The sequence below is a fragment of the Bufo bufo genome, chromosome 4 (genome assembly GCF_905171765.1).
Source record: "Bufo bufo chromosome 4, aBufBuf1.1, whole genome shotgun sequence".
NCBI classification, from domain to species: Eukaryota; Metazoa; Chordata; class Amphibia; order Anura; family Bufonidae; genus Bufo; species Bufo bufo.
This window is the reverse complement of record NC_053392.1, coordinates 131,638,280-131,659,288: the sequence shown is the minus strand read 5'-3', so window position 1 is coordinate 131,659,288 and position 21,009 is coordinate 131,638,280. Positions and strand designations below refer to the sequence as shown.

Sequence of the window (21,009 nt, the reverse complement as noted above, 5' to 3'; positions counted from 1 at the left end):
TATAGCCATGTCTCCTGTCTAATGCGCTCCATGCACTATATTACTCCATTATTGGGTGGAGTACCTATACCATATTCAGACGCTATAGCGATTTCACTTGTTTGGTACTAGTGTGCACCATGTAGCCTCATTACTCCTTTATTAGGTGGAGTACCTGTACCATCTCCAAATGCTGTAGCCATTACGCCTGTCTGGTTTTAGTGTGCATCACGCAGTCATACTACTTCTTTATCAATCGGAGTACCTATACTATTTCCAGATGCTGTAGCCATGTCTCCAATCTCATTATAGTGTGCACCATGCAGCCAGATTACTCCCATTTTCAGGTGGAGTATTTGTAGTATCTCCAAGTGCTGTGCCCTATTGGTACAATCTGTGGCCCATACTGCTCCTGCATTACCCTTTCCTGGCATTAATGTGTGCTAGGCAATCATGTGGCCCCTCTTCATGTGGAGTGATGGTACCATCCCCAGACGCTGTACTCATTACTCTTTTTTGGTTCTAGTATGCATTACCGTCGTCCTCGGCAGTGTACTTGTACTATCTCAAGGCGCTGGATCCGACAAACCATCCTGGTTGTAGTATGTACCTAGTAAGCATATGTTCCCCCCTTCTTGGGCGGAGTAGAGTTGCAATTGTTAGATCCAGTATATGGCTGGCCTGTTCAGATCTGACACCCAATACAGTACCTCCTGAACCAGGCCCTCTGAGTGCACCATGTCTTCTCATTGCCCCTGTACTAAGCATGATTTTTACTTTATTGCTTGACGCACTATTTAACAAGACTTCTCAGTCTTGTTATGCACCAGACAACCACACTCCCTTTGCCATGGGCAGGTTGTTGGCTATCATGCTAGGTTTGTGCTTTGTCAACCCTATAAAGTACTACTGTATTCCGCACAGCTGCGTTACCCCATTTCATGGATGTAGTACTCTCGTTGTTACTGCCTCTCTGCTTTGTTTTCACAGTTACATGCCCCAATCCTGGCAGAGTACCTGGATCACCACTGGATATTCTATTCTGCAGGGATATGAAGCATTGTGAGCACCGGCCACTACTGCAGTGTTCGGGTTATCGCAGTACGTCCTCTCTGATATGGCTGTGACAGGATTAGTGAGCGCCACACACACCTTCTTGGTGGGTGGAATTTTCCGCTGCTCATTGTGGTATTGGACATGGTCCCGTAGTTCTTCCATGGTCCGGGCGTTCTTGGTACTCCCTTATGTTCTCTGATTAGTTGTGCTACATGACAGAAGTGCCGTTCGCTTGGGCCTTGCTGTTGTCTGCACCTGTCATTTTCTTTTCCCCTTCCTTGGGGGTTTCATTGTGCTCTGCTGGTAGCTGGTTTCTACATGTCAGTGTAGTCTCTCCCGGCTTTCCCTGGTGAGTTCTGCATCCTTTTCTGACATATGGATGTCTGGCGATTCTTTTACAAAATCCAGGCTGTTGTACTTGCGCCTTCCGGGGCAGTGTTCTACAGTATGCTATTCACTACACTTTGGATGGTTGGTCTAACCATGGCTGATGTTTTTTCCCTATGGTTGCTACATTTCATTTTTCCTTTGATAATCTGGCTATTATTGTCCTCATGTGGTCCAGTTCTGTGGACCCTACTTAGCCTCTGACTGGGTAATCCTGCTTGGAGTCCCTGCCCCAATGATTCTTGGACAATCTAGCTGGCCGGTTACCTCTGGGGAAGCCACTCGTAGCATCTCTGACCGCACATGACAGCTGCTTCTTTGGCCCAGGTTTGGTTCTTTTTCCTCCTGGGTCCCCATAGGCTTGTTTCCCTCTTGAGATTCTAACCTCTCTTCCAGTCTCCCCAGGTTCAGGTCCTGGTACCTGGTAGTTTTGTTGCTCCGGTTTGCAATTTACATTCGTATTGGCCACTTCTGGAATGGAGCTTTCCCTCGATTTGAGAACGGTTTCTCCTTAGGCTGAGACGAGTGTGTCTCCACTTGTATTTTCAGGGCCTGCGACTGGTTTCTTTTTTCCTGAGACTTCATGTGGCCAGGGATTTCTCTGGTCTTACATTTCACAGTGATATTTTGTTAGTCTTTCTGAGGCTCGATTCTCGCTTCCTTTGTATGGGAAGAATGTCTTTACGTTTCCTTCTCCTGGCCATTACCTAGGACCCCCTTCTGCCCCAGGGGTTGGCTGCTTTCTCTGGTAGGATGGGGTTTCCACCTTCTCATAGGTTGTTTCTCTTTTCCCACCTGCCTTGCAGTAGAAGGCTTTCTCCCTTCCCATGGTGTGTATTTGCTATTCTTTCTCTCAATTTTTCAGCCTCCAGTGCTTCCTTGTTTCCTCTCTACCCTGACCTTTACATGGTGTTTGTCACGGGCAGGCCATGTTTTTGGTCTGAGACAATTTAGAGCTTTTTCTTTACTGGGTCCTCTTACTGGTTAGGCTCCTTTGCTTCCAGGCCTTATGGAATCTTCTTTCTTTTGCCGAGGGGTGGTCCACAGGGTCTTCCTTTAGCTTGTCTCCAGGAAGTTTTTTCCTTGGTTCAGAACTGCTCCTGTCCTTTTCCCAGGCATTTTCTCTCCTGCCAGGTTCCCTCATAGTCAAATTTTTCTTGTTGGGTCTGTCCCCTTATAGATCCTCCTCCTGGAGCATCCTTCTATATGCAGAGCGCTAGGTCATTACCAACAGACGCCTTCCGGTTGTGCTGCTCTCATGTTTCTTCAGGGGAGCCCTGGTTCTTCCAGATCCTTCCTCTGGCTCTCTAGTGTGCACTTGTTCAACTCTTGGTTCTTGCGCAGGACATCTAGCCCTGCACCCTATACTCTAGCTTTTTATTTTTCCCACCTTAGGTGGAGCTGGGTGTTTACCTTTGTTCCTTTCTTGCATATGCCCTTTTTTCCCAGGCACTTGTCTTTGGGATCCTGCGGTCTCCCATAATTTTTTTCCTTGGACTCTTCCTGGTCCTGGAGCCTCTCGGCTCACTTCCTTAGTTTTCTATCTACCATTTCATGCTATGGCCTCTCCTTGTCCTGTTGGGTCACATGGTTCTCCTGCACCTGTGCGCCCATCTTTTTGCAGGAGATTTCCTTCCCACCCTCGGGGACTGCTTTGGGACGTCCGATGGTGCTGTGTCCCCCAATGACATTAACGAGAAAATTTGATTTTTGTACTTACAATAAAATCCCTCTCTCGTTCAATTCATTGGGGGACACAGATCTCACCCTTTGTTTTTCATTTCTCTTTCTGTCATCGGGCTGCTGTTCTTCTTTCCTTCCCCGGTCCAGGACATGTTGGTTCTTTGCTTTTGTTTATCTCTCCTACTGCTATTGGTACCAACTGATTAGCCTAGTGTCTGTGGAGAGGGTATAGCCCACCTGGGCAGAGGCAACCGTTTTAATATCTAGTGTCGCCTCCTAGTGGTAGCTGGGCGTATACCCATGGTGCTGTGTCCCCCAATGAATTGAACGAGAAAGGGATTTTACGGTAAGTACAAAAATCCAATTTTTCCAGATGATCAGACAGGAAAAATTTATCCTGTTGAGATCTGCTGATCAGACATCTACTCCATAGTTGTAGGAAAAGTCTGTAGGAAACCTAAAGGAGTTGTCTATTAATTAATTTTAATTAGGGTCCATTCACACGACCGTATTTTTGGCTCCGCATCCGTTCCGCAATTTTGCGGAACGGGTGCGGACCCATTCATTTCAATGGGGCCGCAAAAGATGCGGACAGCACACAATGTGCTGTCCGCATCCGTAGATCCGTTCCGCGGCCCCGCAAAAAAGATAGAGCATGTCCTATTCTTGTCCGCAATCGCGGACAAGAATAGGCATTTCTATCATAGGGGCGGCTACATTCGCGCGGCCAGTAACCGTGTTTTGCGGATCCGCAATTTGCGGACCGCAAAACACATACGGTCGTGTGAATGTAGCCTGGATCTAAGGAAACTGCTGGGTGCCTCTTTAAATACTTAAAAATAAATAAATAAATAACTTCACCTTCCTGTGCCCCCACTGTGTACTCTTCTCCATACTGCGACTGTACACCTCTGAAGCTGCCGATTGGCTGCAGTGGTATATAGGTAATCGCTGTTGCGGCTGAATCAATACTTTGCCCTCTTCCCAACACTGCCACCACAGAGTGGCAGCACAGGAAGGTTAGGTGTTGTTTTTTTATTTTATTATTATTTTAGGAGTGTCCAGGCCCTAAATAAAAAATGAACGGGAAACCCTGTGTTTTCATGTGCAAAATATGAATACCAGCTGTGTGCATCTTGCAATCTTCCTGAGCCCCATTGTGAAAATGCCTATTGTCTGCAAAATGGGAAAGAATAGGACTTGTTCTAATTTTTTGTGGGATGGATATACAGATGCAGACAGCAGCGGTGTGCTGTCCGCATTTTGTGCGGCCCCATTGAAATGAACGGGTCCACATCCAATCTGCAAAAAATGTGGATCGTATGCAGAAAAAAACGACAGTCATGTACATGAGGCAAGACAGCAATTTTTTAGCTGAAATTATGAGGATCCTGTCTATTCCATGAGAAACACCACTGTAGATAATCACTGGCCTCAGGTTATGTGCCATACACCGCTCAGGCCAGAGAACACATAATCGGGGAAGACTGTCTGCAGTGGCGGGGAGGATCAGAGTGCCATTCGATGAAGAAGGTGACTAATACATACTTTTTTTAAAGGGGTTTTCCAGGACTTAAATATTGATGACCTATCCTCAGAGTAGGTCAACAATTTTAGATCTGGGGTGACACCTGGCACCTTCACTGATCAGATGTACTATGCTGGTGCTGGAAACTATATGGTGTACAGAGCCGTCTGCTTCCGCTTCATACAATGTGTAGCTTCCAGCGACTGCCCAAAACAGCTGATCGGTGGAGGTTTCAGTGTCAGGCTGTCTCTGATCTGATATTGAGGATCTACCCTGAGGATAGGTTGTCAGTATCGAAGTCCTATAAAAACACTTTCAATTTATCACAACTTCTGCCTTGGAATATTTTTTGTCTGTCCACATGCATTGATATTGAGTAGTAGTTACTCATCCTAGTAGAGTGAGTGCTTCTGTAGGTGATAGTCTTAGATTAATTCTCTTATAACCTCCTTCAGTTCGGCCTCCATTTGAAGAGGGCATCGCAGCACCTGCTGGTAGAAAGCATGAGTTTGTCCGCTCGGAGACTGGGAACTGGCGGAGCCTGAGAGAGGAGTTAAATGGGGAGGAAGAGGAAGGTGGAGGTGTCTGGAGAACTGCAGCACCTAGAAGAGATGGGGAAAAATGGCGCGCTCATAGTCCAGGTGAGTACTATATATAAGTAGCTATGGAGTAGATGTCTGATCTGTCACAATACAGATTAGACTTCCATTGAAAAAAAATTCCCTAACTATAAAGATTTCAGCTGGAAGTGTTTTATTATGAGCCTCCGAGTTTATAGGACATTTGATTTCTGCACTTTTAATGTGTTGATCATGGTTTCTTTGTAGTAGCCCAACCTTTTATTTGTAGGTTTCTCACATAGGTGAATAATTGAGAAGGAGCAAGCTACACATGGCAGACATTGTGAATGGGGTTTCTGCAATCCTGTTCACATGCTATGGACAATTTTGGTGGGGTTTAAAGTGCCATGTTTAAAGGGAACCTATCATCAACTATATGCTGACCTCACTGAGGTGACAGAAATGCTGATTTCAGCGGTGTGTCACTCATGAGCTAAAAGTAAGTGGTTGCTGAGAACCAGCTTTATAATCATTGCAGCCCGGGCCTGGAAAAGAGTCACATCCACCTGAGAAGAGTCCTGGTTATTCCTAATCTCCTGCTCTCCCGTCCATCTGCTGATGATTGTCAGTTCTCTCCTAGAGAGAAAGGGAGAAAACTAGGTAGAAGACTGTCAGTCATCAGTAGGTGGGCAGGACTTCATGAATAACCAGGACTCTTCTCAGGTGGCCGGGACTCTTTTCCAGGCCCGGGCTGCAATGATTGTGATGTTGGTTCTTGGCAACCACTTATAAATGACAGACCGCTGAAATCAACTCGCCTGTCTCTACTTTATACTGCAATTAGTATGGGCAGCATAAAGTTGATGACAGGTTCCCTTTAAGTAGAATGCTAAGTAGCATTTAAAGGCTGAGGATTAACCACATTGCATGATAATACACGCTAGTACTCCACTAGTGTGGATCTGCTTTTCACCAACAGGACATCCGCTGCAGAAATTGGAGTGTCTGCCTCAGCTCTGGTGCAAAAATACACATTAGATTTTAATGTAGAGTGTTTAAAGAGAATCACCCCTTTAAGGCTATAGCTTCAAGATGACACCATTGTGGTACAAATGCACCATTATCACTGCTCATGCGCTTTAGTCAAACAGTAGGAATTTCTGCAATTATTGGAAGTCACTTGCAGCCTTTTCTGTCTTAGGGATATATGTTTTTTGCTTTTCAGTTGCCTCAATGCAACCATTTTATACCCACAGGTCAGCCCCGTAGAGCTCTGGAGACCTAGCCTAAACCTAGTTGGGCATGGCCACTGTATCAAACTTTGTTGATTTGGTGAAGGGTTGGTAGTTGGGTCTTCTGAATCCTGAATTCAGTGATTCTAAATTGTACAATTTGTTTGAATGTAGCTCGTGTATCCTAGGGCAGTCACATTGGACCTTCATTATGACTTGAGCTCAAGTTTTTCAGGGTTATTGGTGGGTTAGTTTTATCAAGTTGTATTGGCTTTCTCTTGAAGGCTTCTTTGTAGTAAAAAGCATGATGGTCAGTTGGTCATGCCTGATGCGTATGTTTGGGGGAAGCAGGAGTAGACCTTGAGGTGAAGGACAATGACTTATTTGTATAGGAAAAGGTATGTGGGTGTGTATGTGGCTTCTGTCTGGACATGAGGGGTTACTTTGTGGTGAAGTGTGTGATATTAGGAATGTGCATTTAGCCAGAGGTCATGCACATGGTGGAACATTGGGAGACAAAACTGACCCTTCATAAAAGTTGGCACTTACAGTCTGCACCGTTCCAATTTTTTAAGTGTATTCTATGTAAGTGGAGTCATGCATCTTGTCTGTCTGGTTTTCTTTTTTTTACTTTGCTACCCGGAAAGTCTGTAACACACTCAAATTGCTAAAATTTCTCCATTTTTGAACAAGGCCTGTTGGACAAAATGGATAACGGGCTCTTCAGTTTTGTTTTTTTAAATCTTTCTTCACTGGTCAATGCTAATCTTTCGTTGCTTGAAATTATCCATATCCTGAGGCTCTTGTGCTGTAGCGTCTCATGACAACGCTTGCTGTTCTGCTTTTTAAGTGTTCGTTGTCAAAGAGGTATTGGACAAAATGTACTAGCATTCTGATGCAAACTGCACCACAAACACATGTTCCAAATTTTATGTTTTTTTTGCCTCCATTAAGAAAAGTGAAAGTGGTAAGTGCAACAAATTTAGGTGTGCACTGTTTTGCACCTAGTGATTTGAGGAAACCAAATAAGTGTGGTGAAGGTTTGTGTTTTTTTTTTCCTTTGTCCCCTTTACTGTAACTGATTCCCATTTTTGTACAAAATCAAAATGAAGCGTATAGAGTATTGTTGGACAAATCTACTATCTGTAGTGTAGTTCTCCCAAAGCATAAGACACCTCCAGAGTTGTCTGGCAGAAGCTTTCTCTTCTCTCACACAGTAAGGGCTTATTCAGACGGCCGTATGCTGTCCGCAAAAATGCAGATCCGTTTATTTGCGGATTAGATGCTGTCCCATTCACTTCTATGGGGCCCTTTTCTTCCATTGCACGGCTCAGCAAAGAAAATGAAACATGTCCTAAACTTGTCAGTGAAAATCTGGACGTGGCCCTATTGAAGTCTATAGATCAGCAACGAAACCGGAAAGCTATCCGTTTTTTTGCGGACATGCTGAACTGTCCGCGAAAAAAACGGATCCACATTTTTGCGAACAGCATACGGCCGTCTGAATAAGCCCCAAGTGTGTATGGGGGAGTTGAGAGAGACCAGAGGTTTCTGGCAGTAGATTCCTACTCTCTCTCCCATTACGAGTGTCTATGAGGTTGAGAGAGACAGCTGTCGACAAGTGGTTTTCTGACACCTATTGAAGGTGTATGGGCATCGTTCAGGTTAGTGACATTTTAGGATATAAAAAAGGAGATCTTGCACTCCATACGATATTTGGGATCTTTATCAGTGAAGAAGATAGAAGGAGATTCACTAGAACAGCTGTGAGTGATGGTTGCGAGCCACATTCAAAATTTTAAGGAGGTGGGAAACTTTCTTGTAAAATCTCTAAAATGCCATAAGGGTCCATTCACACGTCCGCAATTTCGTTCCGCATTTTGCGGAACGGAATTGCGGACCCATTAATTTCTATGGGGCAGCACGATGTGCTGCCCGGATACGGAATTGCGGACCCGCACTTCCGGGTCCGCAATTCCGTTCCCGAAAAAAAATAGAATAGGCATATTCTATTAGTGCCAGCAATGTGTGGTCCGCAAAATGAGGAACGCACATTGCCGCTGTCCATGTTTTGCGGTTCAGTGAATCCGCAAAACATGTTACAGACGTCTGAATAGAGCCTAAATGTTTGCATTCCGTTACTGGAAGCTCTAACTCCCTGCTGCCCATGGACAGGATGTGTAAACAATGGCCGCAGCCCTATTTTCGCCCATAGTAATTAAGATTGCGTCAGTCACATGATTTATCCACATGAATGCTTCTACAGCGTTCCCCTGCCTACATCCACTTCTCCACAGCTGCAGGATACACTACAAATTTTATCAGAAAATGACCAACCCTTTTAACATACAAGAAAGAATATATAGAAAGTGAGGGGGCACACACACACGGGAAACACCAGATGATTGAGTATATATTATTTAATATTCTAAAAACAGACCCATAAAATGACTAAAATATATACCATATAATGTTACAGCCCCAAAGATACAGATAAATGCTAACAAATACGCTGGCGTGCTGAATTCATATATAGTCCATATGGGACACTGTATGGACTATATATGAATTCAGCACGCCAGCGTATTTGTTAGCATTTATCTGTATCTTTGGGGCTGTAACATTATATGGTATATATTTTAGTCATTTTATGGGTCTGTTTTTAGAATATTAAATAATATATACTCAATCATCTGGTGTTTCCCGTGTGTGTGTGCCCCCTCACTTTCTATATATTCTTTCTTGTCCCCTAGGTCCTGAGGGTAGGACCAGAGGGTGAGCACCTATCCATACGAGATAGGGGTGAGCCGCTGTATTTTATATACAAATCCTTTTAACATACAGTGCCTTGAAAAAGTATTTGTATTTCCAAGTATTTTTTTTTTTTTTTTTATATTACAGCCACAAACTTAAAGGGAGTGTGTCATCAGAAAATGACCTGCTGTTTAAATCACTTTTTTTGTTTAACATCTGTTTAACCTCTAGGATACCAGCACCGTACATGTACGGCGCAGAAATGCGGGACACTGATAGCTGGACCCCTGCTGTATGCGCCTGCATTGGTGAAAACACTGATGTTGGCGCATTAACCCTTGCATTGCCACGCACAGTGCTGACCGCGGGATCGTGCTGGGTGCGGGGTGGCCATCGGGTCCCCGTACAGCTGTGACGGGGACCCGATGGCAGGGAAGGCAGCCCCCTGGTTCTCACAGGCAGGAAGGCTGTATTACAGTGTGTAATACACTTACAGCCAATGCATTATAATGCAGAAGTATCATAATTCATTGTACAGGGGATCAGACCCCCAAAAGTTGAAGTCCCAGAGTGGGACAAAAAATAAAGTGGAAAAAAAAGTTAAAAAAAAGAAGGTTTTACAAAATAAATTTAAGTTTCAAGTAAAAAAAATAAAAAGCGTCCTTTTCCTAAAATAGAGTAAAAAATAAATTTGTAAAAAATAGGGGAGGCAAGTCTTCAGTCTTTTTCGCCGGAGATAAAACCGCAGCATGCTACGGTTTTCTCTTCTGCCTGAAGACATCCTGAACGGATTACTCTCCATTCAGAATGCATGGGGATATGCCTGATCAGTTCTTATCCGGTATAGAGCCCTTAGGACGGAACGCTATGCCGGAAAAGAAAAACGCTAGTGTGAAGCTAACCTAATCCGTTCAGGATGTCTTCAGTTCAGTCATTTTGACAGATCAGGCAAAAGATAAAACCATAGCATGCTGCGGTTTTATCTCCGGCCAAAAAAACTGAAGGCTTGCCTGAATGCCGGATCCAGCATTTTTTTCCATAGGAATGTATTAGTGTCGCATCCGGCATTCAAAATACGGAATGCCAGATCCGTCCTTCCGGTCTGCACATGCGCAGACCGGAAAAAAGGTAAAAAAAAATAAATGCCGGATCCAATTTGCCGGATGACACTGTAAAGACTGATCCGGTGTAACGTTATACTTCCCTACTTCGTGAGATTTCCCTACCCTCCTCACTTCCGGTCGCACCGGACATGACGTGAAGAGGTGTTCCGCGCCCGATTGCTAGGGGCCGGTGACGGAACTGCTTGCCGGATCACTCTGCCAAGAGTGTGAAATTAGCCTTATTGGAGCAAAAGGTGGTTCTACAAAGTATTGACTCGGGGGCTGAATACAAATGTACGCCTCACTTTCAAGATTTTTATTTATTAAAATTTTTGAAAACCATGTCTCATTTTCATTTTACTTCACACATATTTGCCCCTTTGTGTTTTGTTAATCCCTGTAAAATGCATTTGTTTGTAGGTTGTAATGTGAAACAATGTGGAAAAGTTCAAGGGGTATGAATACTTTATCAAGGCACTGTAGTTAACAAAAAAAATAAATCATGACATTGCTACTTAAAATTGGATACTGTTGTTTGGTATTTCACTACCCACATTGACACTGTTCTGGGGATAACCTATATGGTTCTGTGCATATGGTTATGACCGGGCGAGCCAGACCGTTGTGTGTACCAGTGCTCTATAGCATAGGTTCTTAACCTGTAGTGTGTGTATGATCGTACACTTGGTTGTACTTTGATGTAATTTTTTTCAGTAGAGGATATACTTCTGGTACAGGTTGACAACCAGAGAATCTGGAGCTTGTAATGGATCCTATGTTGGTGTGTCTCATTAAAGAGGACCTGTCACCTCTACTGACATGTCTGTTTTAGTAACAGCTTCCATTCACCATGTAGTAAGCGAGCATAATTGAGCATCTGTTCTTATGATTATCTATTGTTATGCTGTAGCACTCCTCACATATTTCTGCTAAAAGTTTGAATGGATTGATAACAGTGGTCAACAAAGGTCCATCTGGGTGTTACCAGTAGGGTGTGTCTCTATACAGTCCGACACTGTCAGACTGTACAGGGACACCCCCCCCCCCCCCCCCCCCCAGCCAGTAACACCCAGAGGGACCTTTATTTGCTACTGTTTGCCGTTTATTAATAAACTTCTGGCAGCAATAATAGAGTAATGTGACAACATAGATTAGATGCTCCAGAATTATTACATGGTGATGCAAATAATTTTCAAAACGGACAAGTGAGGAGAGATGACTGGTCATCTTTAAAGGGGTTATCCAATTTCTATGATCATTTTCATATTCGTTATTTGGAAATTTCGAGTTAATGGAGGGAGAGCTTTGTTCAGGATGTTCATATCTTGGCCAGAGCGGAGAGCAATTACAAAGAGTGTCCCATATTACAACTATGCCACTGGGAAATGCTGAAACTTTGTCCGAAGTGGCGAGCCCCTTTAAGAAAGGTTATGTCCCCACAGTAGGTGTTCATTCGTTACTTGTAAAATCACATTTTTGGTTGGGTTTATGATCATTACGGATAACTGCTTACCTTATATGAATTTTTAGCTTTTCTTTTTAGCACTACTCTGAACAGCTGTGATCCCCCACTACAGCTTATGTTGGATCCACACCACATTTATGCTCGGTGATGGGCATGTGTGTTGGGTAATTCTACCAACATACAAGTCTAGTGTGCCCAGAGATATACCACAAGTCTGCACCATAATCGATTGCTAGGGGCCACAAGGGCCGTTCCCCTGGTTTCCGAAGTGAAGTGTAGATTTTACGGTCATCGAAATGGAGATTACATGAATTGGTTCCAGTTCATGCAACTGCAGAAGCACAAGAACCATGGGATTTTCCTTCATGACAAATTGGCATTAACCTTACTTATCTGCAGGTAGTGAGAGAGTGCGTCCAGGGACCGGCTCTGATAGGTTTTCATGTAACTACGTAAATATTTGTTTCGGATTATATTTCTTCATACACACTACAGGAATTCCAGTTATGTATAAGTACCTTGACAGGCAGGGATTTGGATTATTTGGCATGGTGTGAAAAGATGATTAACTCCAGCCTTACTTTGTCCCTTATATAATAAAAGGGTACTGGTTTCCCATATTTAGGGTATTCACATATTGCCTTTGTTCCCGTTACTGTTACAGCATAGCACTATAGTAGTGCATTAACGTAGTTGCCAGCAGTCTGGAATTTGCTGTGGTTGTCCCGAACTTTCAGAGGCAGTTCTGTCTGAATTGGATAGAGCTTAAAGGGGTTGGCCACTTTCTGGTTATTGTTGACAAATGTTTATATAAGATAATTATATGAAACTTACTAATATAGCCTATGTTGAAATTCTGCACCATTTTCTGTATTTTATAAGGTACACAACTTCTTTGGTATGTCCACACAGAGATCTTGTCCATAAAATGGCTGCTGATGGAGGGTCATGTGACCAGGCAAATCACCTCCATGTGATGTCTCCTCCATCCAAACACACTTCACTTGCACTATACTCCAAACAGAACAAGTGCAGATGGTGGGGCAGTGTATCTGAATGGAGGAGTCCTCACATGGGGGTGATTTGCCTGGTCACGTGACCCTCCATCAGCAGCCATTTTATGGACAAGATCTCTGTGTGGACAGCACAAAAGACGTTGTGTACCTTATAAAATACAGAAAATGGTGCAGAATTTCAACATAGGCTATATTAGTAAGTGACATATAAACATCTTATATACACTTTTTTGGTCAACAATAACCAGAAAGTGGCCAACCCCTTAAAGTAAACCCCGCAAAGAAGTGGCCGTTACTGGCTGGGTTTAGGGCGTGTCTTTTTATTGATACCATTTTGGAGTGTGCATGACTTTTGGATCACATTTTATAAAAAAAAATTGGGTAAGAGAAGCAATGAAAAAATGGCAAAACTGCCATTTTGACCCTTTTTTCCCATTACGCCATTCGCGGAAAGGGGGTGATTTAAACATTCACATTTTTTTTATTTTTCATATATTTAACTTATTTTTTTATTTTTATCATTTTAAGGCTCATAAATGACCTTATAAATGATGTTTATTAATTTTTCATTTTGACCTATAAGGGATTTAAAAAAAATGACAGTTTCTTTGCATTTTGCTCATTTCTTATGTTGGCCTGTCATATGGTGGCCAAAATAGGAATTGCAGCATTAATTCTCTGAATTTCTTCATAGAGACTCAGAGCATTCAGCGCATGTACTGAAGTCCCGATTGGCCACACGGGGCTTCGTTACTAAGCCCGGAAGCGTGAGCTTCCGGATTTTTGCGCATTCAGGTGCCGTGATCTCGCTTGATCACGGCATCTAAAGCATTTAATTACCGCGATCGGCATTATTGCCAGTTGCGGTAATTAGCTGCAAGTCTCTGCTGTTTGAAACAGCAGAGACTTGCCGGCCATGACGCCCACTGCGCGCTCGAGCGGGTGTCATGCTTGCACAGCGCTACCAGCGCCATAAATGTACAGCGCTGGTAGCGAAAGGGTTAAGCCACATCGGCGTGACATACACTCTGTGTAAAATATAGAACTGTACCAGTATGTGATTCAAATTATGCAATGCTAATCTTAAATAAGCAAATATATTTCCCCATTCCTGTGGCGTAACCATTGGGAAATAAATTCCCCAAGCCCTCTGACCCGGGGAGACAGCCTTATTAAATAGTGCCTTAACTAATAATTTATATAGTTGGGAAAGCTTGCCCTTCTGGCCTAAACTCTTTTTCACAACATTCGAAGGTGAAGCTTCTTTTACACTAGAAAGTGCTGAACGTATATAAAAATACCTAAACCAACGTAGATTACCTAAATTCCCTATTTGTGCTAAATTGGAGAAGGGAAGTACCTCTCCATTCCTCACCACCTGTAATACATACAAAATGTTACTGTTTTGTCAAACTTATCCCCACGTAGTTTATCAACATCCTGTAAATAAAATTATGCCAAAGAGCAGTGCACAAAAGAGATCCCTTTATCCCCATCCATCTTCTAATGGTGGTCCAAGATCTAGAGAATAACTTTCCAGTCACTGTATGCTCTTGATCAACATTAATCGCCCAGATTCCAAGAGAGTAAATATGTTATCAAATGGGGATCGTTTCACCAAAATCTTACACAAAGCACTTTTCTCCCATTCACAATAGAACCATAACTGCGCAGCTATAAAATAGCCCTTGAAGTAGGGGAGATTCAACCCTCCCTGCTCCAATGGCTTATAAAAATAATCCAATTTTAATCTCACTCGCTTTCTTCCCCAAAGGAGATTGTTAATCTTCATTTCAATGAGTTTAAAGAACTTATCCTCTATCCAGATTTGGGAATTCCTAAGAATATAGAGAAGTTGGGGTAAAATCACCATCTTAACTAAGAATGTTCTGTCAGCTCTAGTCAGGGGTAATCAAAGCCATATAGTGATTTTTTTTTTAATCTCAATTTACTTATCAATGGAATCAAGTTAAGTTGGATGAAATCTTAGGGGATATCGTCATACCAAGATACTCAAATGAATCAACAACCTTTATCATCGTCAAGGACTCCTCGTTCAGATACTCAGTATTATCCGATAACCTAAAAGTGGTTTTGGACCAATTAATCTCTAAGCCAGAGACTTCCCCAAAGGAATTAACTATACGAATAATTCTTGGAAGGGTTGTATTAGTGTGATTTTTATGAAAAATAGGACATCATCCGCATATAAAGAAATCCGATCTTCTAATCCCGGTCCTCCAAAACCCTCAATCCTTGGGTCTTTCCTAACACTAAGTGCCAAAACTCAATATAAATGTCAAACAATAATGGAAAGAGTGGACAACCTTGAAAAGCACCTCTAGTCAACATAAAACTCGAGGTCAGACTGCCATTAAAGGAGTTTTCTCATCTAGGACAATGGGGGCATATCGTTAGGATATGCCCCCATTGTCTTATAGGTGCACCTATATCGAGAACGGAGCCCCAAAAGTGAAGGAGAGCACACTGCGCATGCGTAACCGCCCTCCATTCACTTCTATGTGGCCGCCGAAAATAGCCGAGCGCTGCCTCGGCTAGTGCTGTCTGCTCCATAGAAATGAATGGGAGCATGGGCTGCGCATGCGTGGCACGCTCCCATTCACTTCTATGGGAGAGACGGGGATTAGCACTTAGTGGGAGATCTGGGGTCATCCAGCCACAGCGCTCCCCTCTCCGTTCTCGATATAGGAGACAATGGGGGCATATCCTAGCGATGTGCCCCCATTGTCTAAGATGGAAATACCCCTTTAAGATTGAGCTTCACAATAGGGGAGTTATATAGAAGTCTAACCATACTTTTAAACCTCGTACCGAATCCCATCCTTCCCAACACCTTCCATAGGATAGGAATTTCCACTCCACCCTATTGAATGCCTTAGATCAGGCATCCTCAAACTGCGGCCCTCCAGCTGTTGCAAAACTACAACTCCCAGCATGTCCGAACAGCCTACAGGTATCAGCCTACAGCAGGGCATTGTGGGAGTTGTAGTTTTACAACAGCTGGAGAGCCGCAGTTTGAGGATGCCTGCCTTAGAGGCATCCAAAGACAGGATGGAACAGGAATTCCCCCCCCTCCCGGATGACTGTATATTCGCAAAAAGTCTATGAAGGTTATGAGGACTACCTTTATGCTGCATTCACACGTCCGTGGAACACGGTCCATGTGATACCGGCCTGGAATCCTTCAGAGTGCAGGAGCGCACGGCGTCATTGGTTTCTATGACGCAGTGCGCTTCCTGCTGCCGCTACTGTACAGTGGTACACTGGTATAGATCATACCAGTGTATTACTGTACTGCAGCGGCAGCAGGAAGCGCACTGCGTCCTAGAAACAAATGACTCCGTGCGCTCCTGCACTCTGAAGAAATCCAGGCCGGTATCACATGGACCGTGTTCCACGGATGTGTGAATGCAGCCTTATTAGGGATAAACTCATTCTGATCAGGGTGTATAATCGAGAAGATCACTCTGGAGAGTCTTGTGGCCAACTTTGTTGATAAGAGCTTAACATCTGTATTTAGAATCAATATCGGTCTATATGACCCCATATCTAAGAGATCTTTCCCCTTTTTCAATATTAATACAATTATCGCTTCTGTCATTGACTCAGGTAGAATACCATCCTCCAGTGACTCAAAAATTACCCTAAAAAAAGAACCCTTCTATTCTCCTCTGTTTTATTCTTGAAGAACTGATTCATCCCACATAATGCAGCTGCTTTTAAAGCCCCATATTTTATCCCATGCCCCCTTCTTAAATTAGAAATATTGCTAACAAATAGCCCCCTAACAATGGCCTTAAACGCATCCCATACCAGTTGGGTTTTAACTGATTTATAATCAGGGGCGGACTGAGAACCCTCAGGGTCCCCGGGCAAAATAAATCAAGGGCCCCCTTACTGGCCCCACCCATGTTCTGCTGCAAGCCGCACCCTTGTCCCGCCTCCATGCCCCGCCTCCAGCCACACCCTACACAATCTTTAATAAGATTTCAAAGTTAAAGCGACACAAAAGGCACCCAGACCCCTTCAGCTCATTGAAGTGGTCTGGGTACAGTGTCCCTTTTGCAAATCGAGCTGCAATGTTCTAGAGAAACTGCATTGTTTACGTTCCAGCAATAAGTCAGCCTCTAGTGGCCGGCAACCACCTGAGGGCTTCCTGGAGTAAAACAGACCTTTGGTCCGGTATCTGACGCTGGACGTCGTCACACTCTGCATGATGACCGCCAGGGTCAGATTTTTCCCCATAGGAAAGCATTGATTCAATGCTCTCATATGGGGTGATCTAATCTCAGCGTCCATTAGTGAGCCTCTGTTAGAAGCAGTGTGGGCATAACTACTGTGAAGGGGGCACATATCTGGGCATAACTACTGTGAAAGGGGGGGAGGCCCTTCACAGTAGTTATTAATCCCTTTCAGCAGTCCCCCCTTCAGTGAATGGGGGACTGCTGAAAGGGGTTAATAACTACTGTGAAGGGCCTAGCTGTCTGGGCAACCCCACAGATCATCCCCCCACCCACCTTGTACTTGTTCCACTGATCCGCTACTTGGGGGCTACATGGGCATGAGTTCAGTCACTTCGGTGCGCAATCCCATCCTGCGGCGCGTGATCCCGCGAGACCTGTGACCTACAGTGGCGGGTCTTGCGGGATCACGCGCTGCAGGACGGGATTGCGCACCGAAGTGACTGAACTCATTCCCGCGCAGCCCACAAGTAGCGGAACAATTACAAGAGGGGTGAGGAATAGCCAAATTTAAAAAATATTTTGAACCAAAAGGTGTTATGGGGGCTCTGTGGGTGGCACTGTTGTGGGGGCTCTGTGGATGGCACTGTTGTGGGGGCTCTGTGGATGGCACTGTTGTGGGGGCTCTGTGGATGGCACTGTTGTGGGGGCTCTGTGGATGGCACTGTTGTGGGGGCTCTGTGGATGGCACTGTTGTGGGGGCTCTGTGGATGGCACTGTTGTGGGGGCTCTGTGGATGGCACTGTTGTGGGGGCTCTGTGGATGGCACTATGCTATATATGTGTCATCCACAGATCCCCCCATAACAGTGTCCCTGTGAGTGAATGATCCCCAATACAGGGTCTGGGGGCCGGCATCTGGTGTTGTAATGGCAGCGGGGCCCGATGCAGTCACTATATTCTATTACACCGGGCCCCGCTCACTGTAATACTAATATTCATATGTGAACAACTTGAAACCCCCTGCGATCCTCTCCCTCTCTGTACTCACAAACTCAGTAGCAGGCCGGGTGGCAGCTCAACTCACTGACGTCACACAATATACAGTATACCGCTACACTGTGTAGTCTGTTCTATTAGCACCATTGTTTTGTGGTGGTGGACAGAAAATAATCTGGAAGTGCCCCTCCCGAGACCAGGCTCTGACTGCTAGGGGGGGTCTGCTGAGCTAACGGATGCCCCCTATGGCAGCAGCACCACCATAGCCCCCATATATGGCTAAAAAATTATTGCTTCGGGAAGGGGGGGTGACACCATTTTCTACCGCACCGGGTGACAACAGCCCTAGCAACGCCACTGGCTCCACCTGCTTCATTCATAAAGTGGGAGGAGCAGGCGCGTGACGTCAGTGAGTTGCGCTGCCGCCCGGCCTGCTACTGAGTTTGTGAGTACAGAGAGGGAGAGGATCGCAGGGGATTTCAAGTTGTTCACATATGAATATTAGTATTATAGTGAGCGGGGCCCAGTGCAATAGAATACAGTGACTGCACCGGGCCCCGCTGCCATTACCAGGCCAGCATAACATTCGGAATCGGGGTGCTGGGCACAGTGCTCCAGACTAAAAAAAATACCTAGTAGCCATTGGCTCCTGGACTGAAAAATTTAGTCGCCAAATTACATTTTTAGTCGCCAAATCAAAACTGAATCAAAATTTTGGTATCATGACAACGCTACGCCGATCAGATTGGCGTAGGGTTGTTTCGATACCAAAGTTTTGATTCGCTTTCGTCACCATAAAAAAGTATTGCGATACTCAATACCGTGCAAAAAAAAAAAGCCGTGTGCATTTCGCATTTTATGAAACGTTCGGCCCATAATAGAACAGTCCTATCCTATTTTTTGGGGTGACAAGGTGACTAAAAATGGCGAATGCTCACCGCATAGAAGATATTTTTTAATAATTTAATAGTTTGGACTTTTTGGACACAGCGCTATGTAATATGTTTATTTATTGTTTATATATTTTATATGTAAAATTGGGAAAGGGGGGATTTAAACTTAATATTTTAGGGTACTTTCACACTAGCGTTTTTCATTTCCGGCATAGAGTTCCGTCACAGGGGCTCTATACCGGAAAAGATGTCTTCAGGTCAGCCTTTTTGACTGATCAGGCAAAAGATAAAACCGCAGCATGCTACGGTTTTATCTCTGGCGAAAAAAACTAAAGATTTGCCTGAATGCCGGATCCATCCTTCCGGTTGAACCGTGCGATTTTCACGCATGGTTGCTAGGATGAAAGTCTATTCACTGTATTACTTTCCCTTATAACAACATGGTTATAAGGGAAAATAATAGCATTCTTTAATCAAGAATGCGTAATAGAAGGTCAATATAATAAACATTGGTGGCGCAGTGCGCCCCCCCCCTCCCTAGTATAATAAACATATAAACATTGGTGGCGCAGTGCGCCCCCCCCCCCCCGACATAATACACATTGGTGGCGCAGTGCGCCCCCCCTCCCTAGTATAATAGACATATAAACATTGGTGGCGCAGTGCGCCCCCCCCCCCAACACCCCAGTATAATAAACATTGGTGGCACATGGGGGGCCCCCCCCAACATAATACACATTGGTGGCGCAGTGCGCCCCCCCCTCCCTAGTATAATAAACCTATAAACATTGGTGGCGCAGTGCGCCCCCCCCAACACCCCAGTATAATAAACATTGGTGGCGCATGGGGGGCCCCCCCCAACATAATACACATTGGTGGCGCAGTGCGCCCCCCCCCTCCCTAGTATAATAAACATATAAACATTGGTGGCGCAGTGCGCCCCCCCTCCCTAGTATAATAAACATATAAACATTGGTGGCGCAGTGCGCCCCCCCTCCCTAGTATAATAAACATATAAACATTGGTGGCGCAGTGCGCCCCCCCCCCTAGTATAATAAACATATAAACATTGGTGGTGCAGTGCGCCCCCCCCCCCCCCCAACACTCCAGTATAATAAACATTATTAGTGGCGCAGTACGTCCCCCCCAACATAATAAACATTGGTGGCGCAGTGCGCCCCCCCTCCCTAGTATAATAAACATATAAACATTGGTGGTGCAGTGCGCCCCCCCCAACACCCCAGTATAATAAACATTGGTGGCGCAGTGCGCCCCCCCTCCCTAGTATAATAAACATATAAACATTGGTGGCACAGTGCGCCCCCCCCCCAACACCCCAGTATAATAAATATTGGTGGCGCAGTGCGCCCCCCCTCCCTAGTATAATAAACATATAAACATTGGTGGCGCAGTGCGCCCCCCCTCCCTAGTATAATAAACATATAAACATTGGTGGCGCAGTGCGCCCCCCCCCCCCCAACACCCCAGTATAATAAACATTATTAGTGGCGCAGTACGTCCCCCCCCCAACATAATAAACATTGGTGGCGCAGTGCGCCCCCCCTCCCTAGTATAATAAACATATAAACATTGGTGGCGCAGTGCGCCCCCCCCTCCCTAGTATAATAAACATTGGTGGCGCAGTGCGCCCCCCCCCCCCAACACCCCAGTATAATAAACATTATTAGTGGCGCAGTATGTCCCCCCCAACATAATAAACATTGGTGGCGCAGTGCGCCCCCCCCTCCCTAGTATAATAAACATTGGTGGCGCAGTGCGCCCCCCCTCCCTAGTATAATAAACATATAAACATTGGTGGTGTAGTGCGCCCCCCCCAACACCCCAGTATAATAAACATTGGTGGCGCAGTGCGCCCCCCCCCAACACCCCAGTATAATAAACATTATTAGTGGCGCAGTACGTCCCCCCAACATAATAAACATTGGTGGCGCAGTGCGCCCCCCCTCCCTAGTATAATAAACATATAAACATTGGTGGGCAGTGCGCCCCCCCCCCCCCTCCATAGTATAATAAATATATAAACATTGGTGGGCAGTGCCAATGAGGGTTAAAAAAAATTAATAAAAATTAACTCGCCTCCTCCAATTGATCGCGTAGCAGCCGGTCTCCTGTACTTTCTTCAGGACCTGTGG

At 44.8% G+C, this 21,009-nt stretch overlaps 1 protein-coding gene across 4 annotated transcripts in view; it reads left to right on the top strand.

Annotated features, from left to right (window-relative positions):
* GIGYF2 (GRB10 interacting GYF protein 2) overlaps positions 1–21,009 on the top strand; it is a 190,457-nt gene that overhangs the window by 75,726 nt on the left and 93,722 nt on the right. For 3 of the 4 annotated variants that reach the window (XM_040427902.1, XM_040427900.1, XM_040427901.1), the window contains exon 8: positions 5,089–5,274. The exons of the other annotated variant lie outside the window; for it this stretch is intronic. In XM_040427902.1, coding sequence (XP_040283836.1) covers positions 5,089–5,274 — 186 coding nt within the window. The remainder of the gene's footprint in view (positions 1–5,088; positions 5,275–21,009) is intronic. 4 annotated transcript variants of the gene reach the window in all.